Consider the following 18,004-nt stretch of genomic DNA (forward strand, 5'->3'; position numbering starts at 1 on the left):
CATTTCTTTTCCTCAGTTGTGGTTGGTAAACACTGAAGTCTTTGGGAATGGTTTCGAGGTTCTTCCCCCATGAGATTAAGGCTTTTATTTTGTAGACCTCCATTTACTTCCCCCACTATAGTGAGGCTTCACCAGAACCCTGGGCTACAGACTTTGAAGTCCTTCCTCACTCCCCTGCAGATTTAGCCTTTTGTTTTGTATGAAAGATGAGGGGAAAGGATTTCTCTATACCTGCTGTTTCCCTACCCCAGCCAGCACCACACAGGAGAGCTTTCTCCAGTTTTCCCTGAGAGCTCCTGGTTGGATTCCAGGAGGAAAAGCCAGCCAGAGAAAACCCCTGCATGACTGTGACCTCCCCAGGAGCTTCATGCTGTCACATTTGCCCACATTTGGCCTCCAGCAGGTCATCAAAAATTCTAATTAGTCTTCCTGAAAGCTTTTGCCTGAAGTAAGCAAATATTTTGGTCCTGTGTCTCCCTGAAGGCACCTGTCACTCTCCAGATTTTATTACAGCCATTTGCCCTGTGACCTCAGTTCTCTGAGCTTACCAGAGCCATTAATTTGCAGTCTGTTCAGCCTTTTTTCTTGTTAATAAGGTTAGGATGAGCATCTTTTCAGCTCTCAACATCTCTGAGCTGAAACCAAATAATAATAAAGTTTTGAAGGATTGTTTCCATATTGGGTGATAATTTATATAAACTACTCAGTGAAAACCATGAAATTTTTTTTGGCTGACAAATTTGACTTGGGTTCAAACAGAAATTTGGTTAGTATGGAGATCTCGAGATGAAAGTTTATTAATACTTGCATTTAACATGCTTGTATGATAGGAAAACTTTTGTCTGTATTTTAAGATTTAAAATGATGCGGTTATCTGAAAAGTATAGCTGTTTTAATCTGTCATCTGTCCTGTCATATGAGTAAGGGTTTAATCAAGGAGGTAGAACCACTATGGGTATTTAAGGGGAGCAGAATATGCCATTCCTTAAATATGCAGCTTTGGCATGTGAATTATTTTGAGCTGAAGGCAGTCAAGACCCAGCAGATGTGGGAAAAGCTTTTTACCTCCCTCTCAAATGCCTGAAAGAAATTAGAAAGGAGCCTCAGACCCTATTTCTTTTCTTAGCTCAGGATGGTATATGAACCTCAGTTGCCTTGCTGCTTTTGAGTCTCACACCATTGTGGTCCCCCTTACTTAAGAAATGAAAATTTTCTCCAGTTAATCTGTCTTTATTACAGTGGGGGAGGAGTTTAGCAAAGAACCTGGAAGGGTAGGGGGAAAATTATGTTTTCTCCCCTACAGTATTATGGAATAAAAGATTTAGTATGGGAATAAGATCTTCCACAATACCGACAGAAATTATGAGAGGGTCTAGAGAAGGAGTCGGAGGGTCAGAAAACTTACCATCTGTCCTACTCATCTACTAATACAAGTGGGTCAGTAGGAACTTGGACGAACATCAGAGAAGCTAGGTACTTTAACCGCTAGGGTAGGTCTGCAAAGAAGGTGATAGGTGAAATCTGGGGAAGGCTGTGTCTGCTGGTGGACTTGGTGTCCTTTTTGGTCTGGTTTCTTTTGTGATTTTTGTGTATAATTTGCTTTTACCACAAATGCTTTTAGTATCAGTAAGGTAAGAAAATGAAAAAATACAGTTTCCTAACTCATATGTTTACTTAGCATCTTTTTTTCTTCTTTTAGGGTATGAAAAAATAGATTTATTGCTATTTCTAAAAGTCAGAACTAGAGGAAGAGTAAACGTAACATATGTTATAAGAACATAAGTACAAACAACTATTTTACAATAACACGTACTTGAAACACATTTTTGTACTGCAAACTATGAAAAATAACTCTCTTTAAATGATTTTAACATTTGCTCTTCCTTATATACAGTTGAATTTCCAGTGGGAGAACAAAGATGCTCACAGCTCTCTGGGCCCTGCTTTGTGAAAACCCTTCCTTAAAACTTTCTGGAATGCTCCATGAAACCAGTGTATGGTTTAGCAGGAAATAGGGGCTGTCATCAGTGCACACGTATATGCATGTTGTCCTATCTTCCCAACTCTCCCGCACATGTGGGATCATTACTGGGGTTCAGGGGACCCCATGGACAGTCAAACAAGAGCGCCCTCTGGAACAAAGCCTTTTAATGAAGTTCCCTTTTGGAGATGGCTTAATACCTTTTAAACTTAATGTATTACTCTTATTAAAAAAAATTTTTTTAAATACTGGTTTGAATAGGTAGTAAATACATAAGGCACAGAATTCAAAAAGTTCAAAGGGATCATACATTAAAAAGTCTTTCCACCCCTCACTTCTATGTCCAATTTTCTTTCCTGGAGGCAACCATTTTAGCAATGTTTTCTGTATCTATTTAGAAATACATTCTGGGGCGCCTGGGTGGCTCAGTCGGTTGAGCATCTCCCGGTCTGTGGGTTCGAGCCCCGCGTCAGGCTCTGTGCTGACAGCTCAGAGCCTGGAGCCTGCTTCGGATTCTGTGTCTCCCTCTCTCTCTGCCCCTCTCCCGCTCATGCTCTGTCTCTCTCTCTCTGTCAAAAATAAATAAACATTTAAAAAAAATAAAAAAAGCAATACATTCTGTGTGTAAAAATGTATGTGTCCATGTACAGAGTGGGTGGGCAGCATTGTAAACACACTGCCTGGTTGTTCCACAACAGTGTATGGAGAGGTAGCTGCCTCATTCTTTTTATTTTTTTAATGTTTATTTTTAAGAGAGGGAGACAGAGAATCCCAAGCAGGCTCTGCGCCATCTGCACAAAGCCGGATGTGGGGCTCCAACTCACAAGCCGTGAGATCATGACTCAAGCTGAAACCAAGAGTTGGACACTTAACTTACTGGGGCACATAGGTGCCCCTGCCTCATTCCGTTTAAAGCCTCTGTAGTATGCATTTTTGTAGGAATGGTTATAATTCTTTCAACCAGCCTCTCACTGGTAACATTTAGGTCATTTCTAATGTTTTGCCATTACTAATGACATTGCAGTGACTATTCTTGTGTATTCATTTTGCCCATATGTAAACATGTCTATAGGATAAACTTCTGGAACAAGGATTACTGTGTCGGTGTGTATGCTTTAAAAAAAAATTTTTTTTTTAATGTTTACTTACTCTTGAGAGAGAGACAGAGCAGGAGCAGGGGAGAGGCAGAGAGAGGGAGTCACGGAATCCAAAGCAGGCTCCAGGCTCCAAGCTGTCAGCACAGAGCCCCATGCGGGGCTCGAACCCACAGACGGTGGACTGTGAAATCATGACCTGAGCCAAAGTCGGACGCCCAACTGAGCCACCCAGGTGCCCCCAGTGTATATGCTTTAAAAAATGGGTTGTCAGGTTATTTTTCCTAGGCTCTCCAATAGTTTTTGTTCCTACAGTATATCTGTTTCCTCACCCTCTAGATATCACGGGATACCAAACTTCTTGCCAAGTTGGTTAAAAAACATTTTACTATAGTTATAGGTTCTAAGTTTTTTTTTTACATTTTTTAAAATGTTTATTTATTTTTGAGAGAGAGCGCGCGCGTGCGCACGAGTGGGGGAGGGGCAGAGAGGGAGGGAGATACAGAATCTGAAGCAAGCTCCAGGCTCCAAGCTGTCCGCACAGAGCCCGATGCAGGGCTTGAACCCACGAACTGAGAGATCATGACCCGAGCAGGAGTTGGATGCCCAACTGACTGAGCCATCCAGGCGTCCCTAATTTAATTTAATTACTTTAAGGGATGCTTGGGGAAATTTTTATTAGCTGTTATAAGGTCAATATGAATAATAGACTCTTTCCCCATACACAAATAATAATTAAAAACTATTAAGTGGTTGCCTTTTAAAATGTTAAAAATAAATGAAATAAAAACAATTGGAATACATCCAATGAAAGGTGTGGAAAGTCTCTACTCAGGGAAATATAAAATTTTGAAATTTTAAATTATATATAAAACACTCAATATTACAAAAGTGTCAATCCCACTAAATAGGTCTTTAAATTCACTGCCATAGTAGTCATACTCCCTGCAGAAGTTTGTTGTAGATATTGACAAGCTGACTCTAAAATCCATAAGAAAACACAAAAGATCAAGAAAACAGTGTTGAAGGAAAACAATATTGGAAGACATTGGTATGCTATCAACAATGATTAAAATAAAATAGTAATAAAAACAATGTGGTAATGAGACATTAAGAATCAATGTAATCATTGGTACAAAACAGACCCACATAGATATGGAAATAAGAGTTACAATAAAAATGTTACTTCAGAGCAATGAAAAAAGGATGGTTTTATTGCTAAATGGCACTAGGTCATCTGGATAGCCATACAGGTGACTAGTCATGGAAAAATCCCTTTTATCAGTTTGCAGCTCAAACAAGTCATAATTTGGATGGCCTGCAAGAATGGACAGTTTGGGCCTGCCGTGACCACACATGGCATCATGTATCGGGAGTCCAATGGTATTCTCTCTCATATTTATTTATATATATATATATATAATTTATTGTCAAGTTAGCTAACCAACAGAGTATACAGTGTGCTCTTGGCTTCGGGAGCAGATTCCCATGATTCGTCACTTACATACAACACCCAGTGCTCATCCCAACAAGTGCCCTCCTCAATGCCCATCACCCATTTTCTCCCCAACACACCCCCCCACCCTCCGCCTCCTCCATCAACCCTTGTATTTAAGAGTCTCTTATGGTTTGTAACTATTTTTTTTCCTTCCCTTCCCCTATGGTCTTCTGTTAAGTTTCTCAAATTGCACATGAGTGAAAACATATGATATCTGTCTTTCTCTGACCTATTTCACTTAGCATAATACCCTCCAGTTCCATCCAGGTATTACTTGTTGCATTACTTGTTGCAAATGGCAGGATTTCATTCTTTCTCATTGCCAAGTAGTATTCCATTGTATAAATAAACCACGTCTTTATCCATTCACAAGTTGATGAACATTTGGGCTTTTTCCATAATTTGGCAATTGTTGATAGCACTGCTATAAACATTGGGGTCCATGTACTCCTATGAATCAGCACTCCTGTATCTTTGGATAAATTCCTAGTAGTGCTATTGCTGGGTCATAGGGTAATTCTATTTTTAATTTTTTGAGGAACCTCCACACTGTTTTACAGTGGCTGCATCAGTTTGCATTCCCACCAACAGTGCAAGAGGGTTGCCCTTTCTCCACATCCTCACCAACATCTGTTGTTTCCTCAATTGTTAATTTTAGCCACTCTGACCAGTGTAAGGTGGTATCTCAGTGTGGTTTTGATTTGTACTTCCCTGATGATGAGTGATGTTGAGCTTCTTTTCATGTGTCTGTTAGCTGTCTGGATGTCTTCTTTGGAAAAGTGTCTGTTCATGTCTTCTGTCCCATTTCTTCACTAGATTATTTGTTTTTTTTTGGGTGTTGAGTTAGGTAAGTTCTTTGTAGATTTTGGATACTTACCCTTTATCCAATTTAAGTTTTAATTGAAAAAAATTCAGACTTTGTTTTTAATAGCCTTTTCCATAACCCTTGTAAGTGAATATACGTTATTTTTATCTGATAATGAATTTTAATAAAAACTAAGCTGACATTAAATGTGCAGCATGATTTTATAAAGACTTAAACAGTGTGTAACATTTAATGCTATTAAATTATGGACTTCTGTGTTTTACTAGATTTCAGTTAAGAAGTGTGCATTTGCTTTTAATTAGCATTCTCTAGTTAAAATTTTCCAATTTAAGCTTTATATTGTACACAGTTCTCATGTGAAGGTTAAAGCATTGTTTTTAGTTAAAGTAATAAATATGATTGTGCCATTAGTCCTAACAATTGTGTATAGCAGAGTCCTGGGAGATTGTTATCTTTCTTACAGGTGTTTATATTAGTACTATATATTACATGAGCAGTGAATCTGATAATTAAGTTATAGCGTATGAGTTCCTAAGTAAGCATATAGGCCAGTTCATCACAGCCATATGACTTGTAAGTCTGTCATTTTATAATCTGGCCTCACCTGCTTAATCTGTTTACTTTCCTATCCCTCATTTCCTCAGTCAGCCTTTATTCACTCATATTTAACATCTTAATATTTCCGGGGCGCCTGGGTGGCTCAGTTGGTGCCCTACTCTTGATTTCAGCCCAGGTCATGATCTCAAGGTTCATGAGATAGAGCACTACATCTGGTCCTATGCTGACAATGCACAGCCTGCTTGGGATTCTCTCTCCACCTTTCTCATTGTCCCTGTCCCTCCCTTTCTCACGCTCGCTCTCTCAAAAAATAAGTAAACATTAAAAAAAAAATCTTGATGTTTCCAAATATCCATTGTTTGTTTTAGGATGTGTTATTCTCTAGGATTCTTGCACTCCTTTTTCTTGGCATGCATCAAGGCCCAGCTCAAATATCCCCTTTTCTATTTTTTTTCAAATTGTCAGTAGTTACTGTAGTCAAAATTATTTGCCCTCTTTATTCATCTTTGCTTTGCAAGCACCTAACATATAACTTGGTATATAGTAATAAATTAAGAGATTTGAGAGTATTTTGTAGTCCAAGTAATTCTAAGACTAGGTTCTGTTCTAAATCAGTTGACTCTGTTCCTTCAGAAACAAAAAAGATTTAATTACTGTGTGTATACTTTGTATATACTATGTATATACTTTTGCTTTTGGTATGTATATTTTGCTTTTCTACAGAATTTAAAGAATTTTAGAGACCTTTGTCAGGGGCACCTGTGTGGCTCAGTTGGTTAAGCCTCTGACTCTGTTTTCAGCTCAGGTCATGATCTCTTATGGGATCAAACCCTGTGTTGGTGGAGCCTGCTTGGGATTCTCCCTCTCACTCCCTCTCTGCCCCTCCCCTGCTCATGTGCTGTTTTCAAAATAAATAAGCATTTAAAAGAGAAAAAGAAACTTTGTCAGATATACGTAGTAGTCCATTTGATTACTTACTGTTAACTTGTATGAAAGATTTGCATTGAATGTCCAGGCATACCTCGTGTCATTGTGCTTTGCAGATTTTTTTTTTTTTTTTTTTAACAAATTGAAGGTTTGCGGCAACCCTGCATCAGCAGAGCAAATCTATTGGTGGTATTTTTCCAACAACATCTGCTCACTCTGTGTGTCACATTTTGGTAATTCTCATATTTCAAATTTTTTCACTATTCTGATGAATGGTGATCTTGATGTTACTGTTGTAATTGTTTTGGTGGCGCCATGAATGCACCCACATAAGATGGTGAACTTAATAAATATTGTGTTTCTTCTGACTGCTCCACCAATCTGCTGTTCTTTCATGTCCCTCTCCTTAGGCATCCCTATTCCCTGAGACACAACAGCATTGAAATTAGGCCAATTAATAATTGTGCCTCCAAGTGTACAAATGAAAGGAAGAGTCAAATGTCTCTCACTTGAAATCAAAAGCCAAAAATGCTTAAGCTTAGTGAGGAGGGCACGTCAAAAGCCAAGATAGGTCAAAAGCTAGGCCTCTTGCACCAGTTAGCCAGGTTGTGAATGCAAAGGAAATGTTTTTGAAGGAAATGAAAAGTGTTACTCAAGTGAACACATGAATAAGAATGTGAAACATCCTTATTGCTGATAAGGAGAAAGCTTTAGTTGGGATAGAAGATCAGACCAGCTACATTTCCTAAGGTCAAACCTAATCCAGAATAAGGCCTTAACTGTTCAGTTCTATGAAGGCTGAGAGAGGTGAGGAAGCTACAGAAGAAAAGTTTGAAGCTAGCAGAAGTTAGTAATGGGGTTTAAAGAAGGCCGTCTCCATAATGTAAAGATGCAAGGTGAAGCAGCAAGTGCTGATGGCAAAGGGCAGCCAGTCATCCAGAAGGTCTAGCTAAGATAATGAAGGTGACTCTAATAAACAAGATCTTCAATATAGATGGAACAGTCTTCTGTTGGAAGAAGAGGTCATCTAAGACTTTGATAACTAGAAGTCAATGGCTGGCTTCAGAGCTTCAAAGGATAGGCTCACTTCCTTGTTAGGGGCTAATGCAGCTGTTGACTTTAAGTTGAAGCTAATACTCATTGATCATTCTGAAAATCCTGGGGCCCTTAAGAATCATGCTAAATCTACTCTGCTGTGCTTTATAAATGGAACAACAAAGCCTGGATGAAGCACAGCTGTTTACAACATGGTTTACTGAATACGCATACACACATTTATGTATATATGTATATATGTGTGTATATGTGTATATACATATATGTATATATGTGTATATATGTGTATACATGTATATATGTAAAATGTTTATTAATGTTTGTTTGCTTTTGGGAAAGCATAAGCAGGGGAGGGGCAGAGAGGGGAACAGGATCTGAAGCCCTGATGAGCCCAATGTGGGGCTCAAACTCAAGAACCAAGATCATGATCTGACCTGAAGTTGGACACTCAACCGAGTGAGCCATTCAGGTGCCTCCTCAATATTTTAAGTCTATCGTTGAAACCTCCTGCTCAGAAAAAAAGATGCCTTTCAGTATACTGCTCATTGACAATGCACCTGGTTGCCCAAGAACTTTGATGGAGCTTGCTAACACAGCATCTATTCTGCATCCCTGGGTCAACGAGCAATTTTGAATTTTCAAGGCTTATTATTTAAGAAATACATTTTATAAGACTATAGCTGCCATAGAGAGTGAGTCCTTTGGATCTGGGCAAAGTAAATTGAAAACCTTCTGGAAGGGATTCACCACTCTAGATGCCATTAAGAACATCCGTGATTCTTGGGAAGAGGCCCAAAACTAGCAACATTCATAGGAGTTAGAAGAAGTTCATTCTGACCCTCATGGATGATTTTGATGGGTTCAAGACATCAGTGGAGGAAGTAACTGAAGATGTGGTGGAAACAACAAGAGACCTAGAATTAAAAGTGGAGCCTGAAGATGTGACTGAATTGCTGCCATTTCATGATCAAACTATGAAGAAGGAGTTGCTTTTTATGGATGAGCAAAGAAAATGGTTTCTTGAGATGGAATCTACTCTTGATGAAGATGCTGTGAAGATTGTTGGAATGACAACAAAGGATCTAAGACTGTTACATAAACATAGTAGATAAAGCAGCTCCTTGAGGTTTGAGAGGATTGACTCTAATTTTGAAAGCTCTGCTGTGGGTACACTGCTATCAAACAGCATTGCATGCTACAGAGAAATTGTGAAAGGAAGAGTCCTTCAATACAGCAAACTTGACTGTTGTCTTATTTTAAGAAATTGCCACAGCCTCCCCAACCTTCAGCAACTTCCACCCTGATCAGTCAGCAGCCGTCAACATTGAGGCAAAACTCTCCACCAGCACAGATTCTGACTCAAAGTGCAGATGATCATTAGTATTTACTAGCAAAATTCCTTTTTTTCCCCCCTTTTCACAGTGTCAGCTTTATTCAGTCAAAGCAAGGTTGACATAATTATCAAGCATGTGTTTAACTTGGCTTCTATAGTGTGGCCTCTTCTCTCCCTTTAGTTGTGGAGTTTGTTCTGTCAGCCTTCAGGTTGATTTCTGGGGGTATTTAGGATGAACTGATAGTTATCTAGTTGTGTTCATGGGACACACATAACTGTTATATGCACTGGGGGAAAAATCATTTGAATTTATTGCAGTATTTGCTTTATTGTCATGGTCTGGAGCTGAATCCACAGCACCTCTGAGGTATACCTGTATATGGTTTAATATTGGCTTGTGACAAAATCTTAATGAATTTCATCCTAGGCTTAATCTTTTTTTACACAGAGAAGGTCTATGCACATGGATGCAGCAGGAGAAGTACTACTGGAAAGAAGAGGTTGTGCAGGAGTGATAACACTAAACAGACCAAAGTTCCTAAATGCATTAAACCTTAATATGATTCGGCACATTTATCCACAACTAAAGGTTTGTGATTTCCTTAAATTATATGGATACTTTAAAAAATGTATCCTTAGGGGCACCTGGGTGGCTCAGTCGGTTGAGTGGCCAACTTCAGTTCAGGTCATGATCTTGGGCCCCATGAGTTCGAGCCCGTGTCAGGCTCTGTGCTGACAGCTCAGAGCCTGGAGCCTGCTTTGGATTCTGTATCTCCCTCTTTCTCTGCCCTTCCCCAACTTGCTTGCGCTCTCTCTCTCTCTCTCTCTCTCTCTCTCTCTCTCTCTCTCCCCCTCTCTCTCCCCCTCTCCCTCTCCTCTCTGAAAAATAAACAAACATTAAAAATAAATAAGAATGTATCCTAAAAGAACATTTCTGGGATTCTCTTCCATGGAATCTTTGGGATCAGTGCCCAAGCCCCACTGATTTCTTGTCTTCGTCCTTTCCCTATGTGATTATCTTGAAGCATCCCTAATGACGGGGACTTCATGACCTCCTGAGAGCTCCTTCCACTTTTCCATAGCTCTGAGTTTCTTCCTGTGTTTTGCCACTCTGCTTCTCTGACCTTTTAACCAGTGATAATAGTTCTGCCTCTTGGGACAGGAGTATACAAATCTAACGTTCCATGTGACAGCATTTCGACACGATTCTTAGAGAAGACTATAAGCTTTTCTATTCTAAGTGAACTGCATGGTGCTGTGGAAAAGCATGACTTGTAGTTGGACTACTTTGTTTGAAACTTGGACTTCTGTTTATTAACTCTTCAGCTTGGGAGTGTTCATCTTTCTATCCTTCATTTACCTCAGCCGTGAAATGGGGATTATAATATCTCACAGGATTATTGTGAAGTGAAATGGTGTACCTAATATGGTCAGCCACAAAGACTAATTCTCCCCTGGTTACAAGTTCCTTAATTTTTCATTTGATGAGTCTGTCTTCTATTTCCTTATGTCCGTTTGGGACACTTTATAATATGTCTTTAAATGTAATAAAGAGAAATCAAGTATTTCAGGTTGGAGTGGACCAGAGTGGAAGAAAGTAGAAACTTCCATGTTAGAATGCCATATTTCTATTAATGTAGTCCAATATTGCATTAGTCTTTTGGATAGCCACATCCATCCAGCTACATCTCTTCCTTGTGTGTTTTTATTTTTATTCTCAAGTGTAGAATTTATACAGCTCCTGTTAATTATTTGTCTCTGGTTAACTGATGTTTTAGTGAATAGTCTTTTGAATTGCCCTTGGCTCTTGATTCTTTCATCCTGATTATTTATTAGTTGCCCCTGCCAACCTCAAATCACTTCAAGATTTAATCAGTATTGTGGTTTCATTCTATTGCTTATAAATTTGTCAGTAGGTTGGAGCCCTATATTACCACAATAGAAAGGTTCTTGTTCAGTTTATCAACAGTCTTTGGACTGATTTGTTCACCAGATTTATAAGCTGGGATGTATATTTAAGCCCATCTTCTTTCATCTTGGTCTCAAAGTTGTCATGGCAAAGATTTCTTCAGATATCATACAATTTGGATCACAAAGTGTATTCATCTAGCAACTTTGTTGGAATAGTCTCCAATTTATGTCAGAAAAGAAAATGAAGTTAGGATCCATTCTTTTGGATGTACTTCATAAAGCTTGTACTTTATGTGTATTGACATAAATTTATCTATACATGTGTATGTGTGTATCCATATGTGTATATAAATGCATATAGATTTTTTAAATGAGTTTTCATTTATAGTATGCTTTTCCCATTTTCTTTTCAACTTGGATAGAATTGGGAACAAGATCCTGAAACTTTCCTGATCATTATAAAAGGAGCTGGTGGAAAGGCTTTCTGTTCTGGGGGTGATATCAGAGGTAAAAACTTTTTCCTCCTCTTAACCTAAATGCTTTTTTCCCTGAGTAGAACTGATAAAACCAACAGGAAATTTTTATAGTACTTTGTAATTTGCTTTACTTAGAATTTTTTTTTATTATAATGTCTTTGCTTTTGTAGTTAATATTAGAAAAATGAGAATAGCATTTTTTTAAACTATGTATGTGCCCTTCATATATCCTGTCTTTCTACCTAAATCATCCTAAACAAAATGTATAGTTATGGTGTGTGAGTCCACTTTTTATTTTAGGTTAGCTGATATTCAGCAATTCAATTTGTTCTATAACCTGACAATCTGGCCATGTTGAGTGACTTGTCATTGTCCAAATATGACATTCTTTCACATATCTCCTTGACTGTGCTTGTGCTTTTCCCCAGTTCATGATCCCAAAACAAGAATGTACTTATACATTTATCCTATTGTCAATATATTTTTACAGATGTTTAAAAACGTTGAAATGAGATAAAAAGATTAATTCTCCTTTCTAATTCTTTAGGTCAATCTGTATACATGTAACTATTAAAGGCAAAAGAAAGAAGAAATATATATTCTCAGGATCAAAGTCACATATTTATCATCACCACTGGTGATGATATTTCAGTATTTAATATATACTGAAACTGTTTTTACACTTTGTAATGAAATTGGAAGAGCTCAGGGATGGTTTTTTTTCCTTGAGTTTTTATCGTGTGTGTGTTATTTATTTATTTTTGTATTGTGTTAAGGCAGTACTGTTTCTATTATATTTGGAATAGGAAAAACAAGCTTGATTTAGGATATAATTTTAGGTACCTATTAAATTTTTTTAATATTAAATGTGATTTATTGTCAAATTGGTTTCCATACAATACCCAGTGCTCATCCCAACAGGTGCCCTCCTCAATTGCCCATCACCCACTTTCACCTCTCCCCCACCCCCCATCAACCCAGTATGTAAGAGTCTCTTATGGTTTGTTTCCTTCCCTCTCTGTAACTTTTTTTTCCCCCCTTTCCCCTCCCCCATGGCCTTCTGTTAAGTTTCTCAGGATTCACATATGAGTGAAAACATATGGTATCTGTCTTTCTCTCCCTGATTTATTTCACTTAGCATAATACCCTCCAGTTCCCTTCACATTGCTGCAAATGGCAAGATTTCATTCTTTCTCATTGCCAAGTAGTACTCCATTATATATATAAACCACATCTTTATTCATTCGCCAGTTGATGGACATTTAGATACCTATTAAATTTAAAGTAACTTGAGTGTTAAAATTTCAGTTGCTTAGATAGATTTGTTAACTGAATTGTGTTTGAATTTATTGTTTTGCCCACAACATGAATATATTTAAAAAAATGTTTTTCAGCGTGGAGCTAACCTTTATTGTGGAGTTGAGCCTAGGATCTTCATAGTTTAGAGATAGGCAGAACCTTACATATTGTTTTTAGCTTCTTCTAACTGTGAGCTATTTTTACATACACATTTAACTTTATATTATATATATAAATATATATGTAAATGTATGTATATATAAGTATATATATATTGATATTTGGAGGTACAGTTACAAGTTACAGATTTAGTTTATGTGTATAAAGAAGTGGTCTTCAATTCCAGGAAATTTAGTTGCTTTAAAGATGTTTATTTAGTCCAAGATGATAAGTGGGCACTCAGAAAAAAAAATTTTTTAAACGCTATTCATTTAATTTTAACTTCTATGGAATTAATTGATTAGAATAAGATAAAGAGGAAATCAAAGATTTTTGAGGTAACAGCTTCATTCCATAGGCCATATAATTTGCACTTTTGTCATTTTAGAATTGCTAAATAGTGGTAAGAACTGAATAAGAAATAATAGATGAGGGTTTGAGGGCATGCATATAGCAGTGAAATACCATTAATGACAAAAAATAGACACCAAATCTTTCTTTTAAAAGCCAGGAAAAGAAGTCAACATTTGGAACATTTTGAAGGAAAATATATCAGTTTTCTAGAGTTAGTCTAAATACCTATAGTCAACAATTTTTAGGTAACTCTTTCCCATAGAAGAAATATGTTTATATTTTAATTTGTATTTTAGTAGATGATTCTTAGAAGGGGTGCCTAGATGACTCAGTTGTTTGAGCATCCGACTTGGGCTCAGGTCATGATCTCGCCATTCCCGAGTTTGAGCCCTGCATGGGGCTCTGTGCTGACACCTCAGAGCCTGGAACCTATTTCAGATTCTGTGTCTCTCCCCCTCTCTCTGCCCCTCCCCTGCTTGTACTCTCTCTCTCTCTCTGAAAAATAAATAAAAAAGACACTTAAAAAAAACATTAAATAGACTTAAAGAGGAAAGGCATATAATCTTAGAGTATATGGAGGAGAATGGTTTGGTAGTAGTCTTAATATTGACTGGACTAGGAATACAGTGGGTGCTCTGTTTCATGGTGAAATGAATGTGGCGGAAATATTTAACTAGACAGAATATATTGTACTGTGTGTATGGGTACATGGATACGCATGCACACACGTGCTTATATTTCTCTGTGTGTATGTATAATGTACTTTGTGTTAATATATGTTACCATTGGAAATGTATATCCAGCAAATCTTTATTTGGGTGCTATAGAAAATAGTCAAAATAAAATGGTAGCAATATATAAGTTCTAAATTAGGTATAGCACTTTGTAAGAAATTCTTAAGAATTTTTGCCTTGAAGTTTTGACTTTGAATATGGATCTGGGGCTGTGTCTGTGGCAAGGGCACTTCAAAACTTTAACAAACCATTCTAGAGTTTCCCCTGGTACTTAATATCGCAGTATTTTAAGTTTATTCTCTTTCTCTTTGACGGTGTTAACTAGAAAGCACTTTATTAAAAAATTACAATCTTTTTCCCTTTCTTCTTCTTTTTTTTTTTTGTAGTGATCTCAGAAGCTGGAAGGGCAAACCAGAAGATAACTCAAGATTTCTTTAGAGAAGAATATAGGCTGAACAATGCCATTGGTATGTGTGTTCCTCTGAGAGCTTTAAAAATGGAATCAAGATATAAGCTGCAGTGTCAATTGTTAAAGATACAATCAGTAGGGGTGCCTGGGTGGCTCAGTCGGTTAAGCGTCCGACTTCGGCTCAGGTCACGATCTCGCGGTCCGTGAGTTCGAGCCCCGCATCGGGCTCTGTGCTGACAGCTCAGAGCCTGGAGCCTGTTTCAGATTCTGTGTCTCCCTCTCTCTCTGACCCTCCCCTGTTCATGCTCTGTCTCTCTCTTTCTCAAAAATAAATAAACGTTAAAAAAAAATTTTTAATAAAAAAAAAAAATAAAGATACAATCAGTAGACATTCTTATTACTCTTTCTACTCTTTCATAGACTATATGTCAGGCATAAATAAAGCTGATTAAACTATTCTGACTGCTCATTCCAGAACAATTCATACTTTAATATTAGTAAGCTATACTTAGTTACTGTATGTCCTACACTCAGTATGAAAACATGGATTCTGATTATATCGCTGGCTTTCTTAGAAAACAAAAATCTTGGGCCTCAGTTGTCTCTGTAAAATTAAGTACCGTTTCCTAATTCTTCAGGAACTCTGGGATGAAAATGCCTTTATAGTTGATGTTCCAGGTTTCATTGGAAGTGAAGCAGTACTTTTATCAAGCATGTGCTTCAAGTGTTAAGTTGCAGGGAATAATATAATAAATAATTGTGTACCCACCAGCCAGAATGAACAGACATTAATATTTTATTTTTGCTTGATGTTTTAAGATTTATTTAGAAGAGATAAAATACTACATGTTTTAAACTTATACTTTAGTTGGCTCTGTTGTTTTCCTTAGTGCCATTCTTTTCTCTCCCCAGAAGCAACCATTATCTCTCCTCAAGAAGCAACTGTTGTCGTTAATTTTTAGTGTATTCTACTAGACCATACTTAATATTTTTACTGTATATTTATGAACAAAAGTAGTATTACTGTGTGGTTTTGAAATTTATAGAAGTAACATCTTACTATGTATACCAGTGCATAAGTTGTTTTTAATAACATGGAACGAAACTGTTGGGTAGTATTCTGTATTATGAATGTATCCCACATTACTTTTCTGTTCTACATGAATTAATATTTTAGGTTATTTCAAATTTTTACTAATACAGATATGGTCCCCTTAGTGTCTATGTACAAAAGTTTCTCTAGGAATAATAGAAGCAGAATGGATGGATCATAGTTTATAGGTCTTCAGCTGTTTCCAGGTTCTTCTCTAAAGTACAAGACTTTATTTTTTGCATGTTGTTTCCATCATTTTTTTGTGTTAAACTTTGCATGTTTAATATCTTGCTGTGGCTTTAATTTGTATTTCATTGCATATTGGTGAGATAGAAGGTGTTTTCTTTTTTTTTTTTTAATGTTTATTTATTTTTTGAGAGAGAGAGTCAGAGCGTGAGCGGGGGGAGGGCCAGAGAGAGGGAGACCCAGAATTAGAAGCAGGCTCCAGGCTCTGAGCTGTCAGCACAGAGCCCGATGTGGGGCTGGAACCATGAACCGTGAGAACATGACCTGAGCCGAAGTTGGACACCCAACCGTCTGAGCCACCCAGGCACCCTGATAGAAAGTGTTTTCTTAAGTAATCATTTCGATTTTCTTTTCAGTGTCATCCTTTCTTCATCTTTCCGTTGGATTGTCTTTTTCTTACTGATTGTGTAGGTCTTTATGTATTCTGGATTCCTCGTTTTTGTAAACTATACATACTTCTGTCTGTTTGCTACTTTAGGTTATTTTTTGGTATATCTAAGTTTTTATTTGATGAGTTGAAATGCATCCATTCTTTTCCTTTATGATTTATGCTTTTTTGCGTTAAACCATGTAATAACACTGAGGTTATTAAGATGTTGTCATATTTTCTTTTAATAGTTTCAATATTTTGTTTCTTTGTACTCTAAGTCTTTAATGTACTTGGGATAGTTTTTTGCATGTGACATCCTTTAACTTTTAGTTTTCAGCTAGAAAGCCAGATGTTGTTTTCTTTTATGTGTAAATTTCATGCCTTTTTCACTGATGTTAATGATACCTCTGTCAGGTATCAAGTTCTTATATGTGACCTGGTCTGTTTCTGGGCTTCTTTGTTCAGTGGTCTATTTGTACTTATGATGAAACTACAATGTCACAGTTATTACAGCTGTAAGATATGTTTCTATCTAGTAGTGTAAGTTGCCTTTGTTTTCTTTTAGAATTGTATTGGCTACACTTAGGCTTTTGATCTTACATATGAATTTTAGAATTTTAGTTTTATTTTGTCTGGCTCTACAGAAGATTCCATTGAGGTTTTGATTGGAATGACAATTATAGGTTAGGGTGAATTGACGTCTTTCACGTTGAGTCTTCCCATCTATGCGTGTGGCATATCTGTATGAACACATAAAAACTTGTGGAGTTAATAGTTTGCGTACCATGAAACTCACCCATTTCAAATATATAATTCAATAACTTTTAGTAAACTTGGGTAACTATTACCCTAAACCGATTTGGAACTTTTCATCAGATTTGACTTTTTATATCCTTGAATAATGTCTTGTAACTTTATTCATAAAGATCTTCCTGCTTTTTTTTTTTTTTTAAGTTTTATTCTTAGGTAGCTTACTTTTTTGTTACTACATTTAGTTGTAATTTTTACCGTTAAATTTTGTAATTTACTGTCTTTGGCATATTGAAGTGATTTGAAATTTAAATTTGGTTCTTATATCTAGCAGCCCTGCTGAAATTTGTTATTCTAATGATACTTCTATAGATTCTCTTGGCTTTTCTACATAGGCAGTTATACCATCTGCACATAATTTTTTTTCACCTCTGTCTCTACAGTTTTTATATTATGAATTTTCCTATATTTTTGGGGATAGGACCTCTGTTACAATGTTGAATGATTGTAGTGTTATTTCTGATGTCCATGGGAAAGCTTTTACAATTTTAATTTTTAGTATTATCTTTTTGTAGACATTTATTTATTTATGTATTTATTTATTTTAGCAGGTTATGGATATTACTTCTATTGCAAATTTGTTAGGGGTGTTTTGATTTTTTTGTGCAGTGGTAGTGGTGGTGCTTGTTATCCTGTACTTGAGCATGCTTTTTCTCTCCCTCTCCTGGAAGGAATTTATTGACTTCCTGGCTCAGCAGATGGGTTTTCTAGTCATGTTTTGCATATCCAATAGCTCTTCCTAGCAGGAGCTTTTATGCAGGTAGTCCATTTCATAAATTATATGGCCTAGAATTTATTTTAAAAAAATTTGTTTTCTAATGTTTGTTTATTTTTGACAGAGTGTGAGCAGGGGAGGGGCAGAGAGACAGG

General features: G+C 36.9%; 1 protein-coding gene across 3 annotated transcripts in view; it reads left to right on the top strand.

Annotated features, from left to right (window-relative positions):
- HIBCH (3-hydroxyisobutyryl-CoA hydrolase) overlaps positions 1-18,004 on the top strand; it is a 114,106-nt gene that overhangs the window by 38,003 nt on the left and 58,099 nt on the right. For 2 of the 3 annotated variants that reach the window (XM_047869102.1, XM_047869101.1), the window contains exons 3-5: positions 9,722-9,862; positions 11,607-11,691; positions 14,593-14,673. In XM_047869102.1, coding sequence (XP_047725058.1) covers positions 9,722-9,862; positions 11,607-11,691; positions 14,593-14,673 — 307 coding nt within the window. Of the gene's footprint in view, positions 1-9,700; positions 9,863-11,606; positions 11,692-14,592; positions 14,674-18,004 lie in introns of all 3 variants that reach the window. The other variant, XM_047869099.1, reaches the window with a different exon arrangement.

Source organism: Prionailurus viverrinus, chromosome C1, assembly GCF_022837055.1.
Source record: "Prionailurus viverrinus isolate Anna chromosome C1, UM_Priviv_1.0, whole genome shotgun sequence".
Lineage (NCBI taxonomy): Eukaryota > Metazoa > Chordata > Mammalia > Carnivora > Felidae > Prionailurus > Prionailurus viverrinus.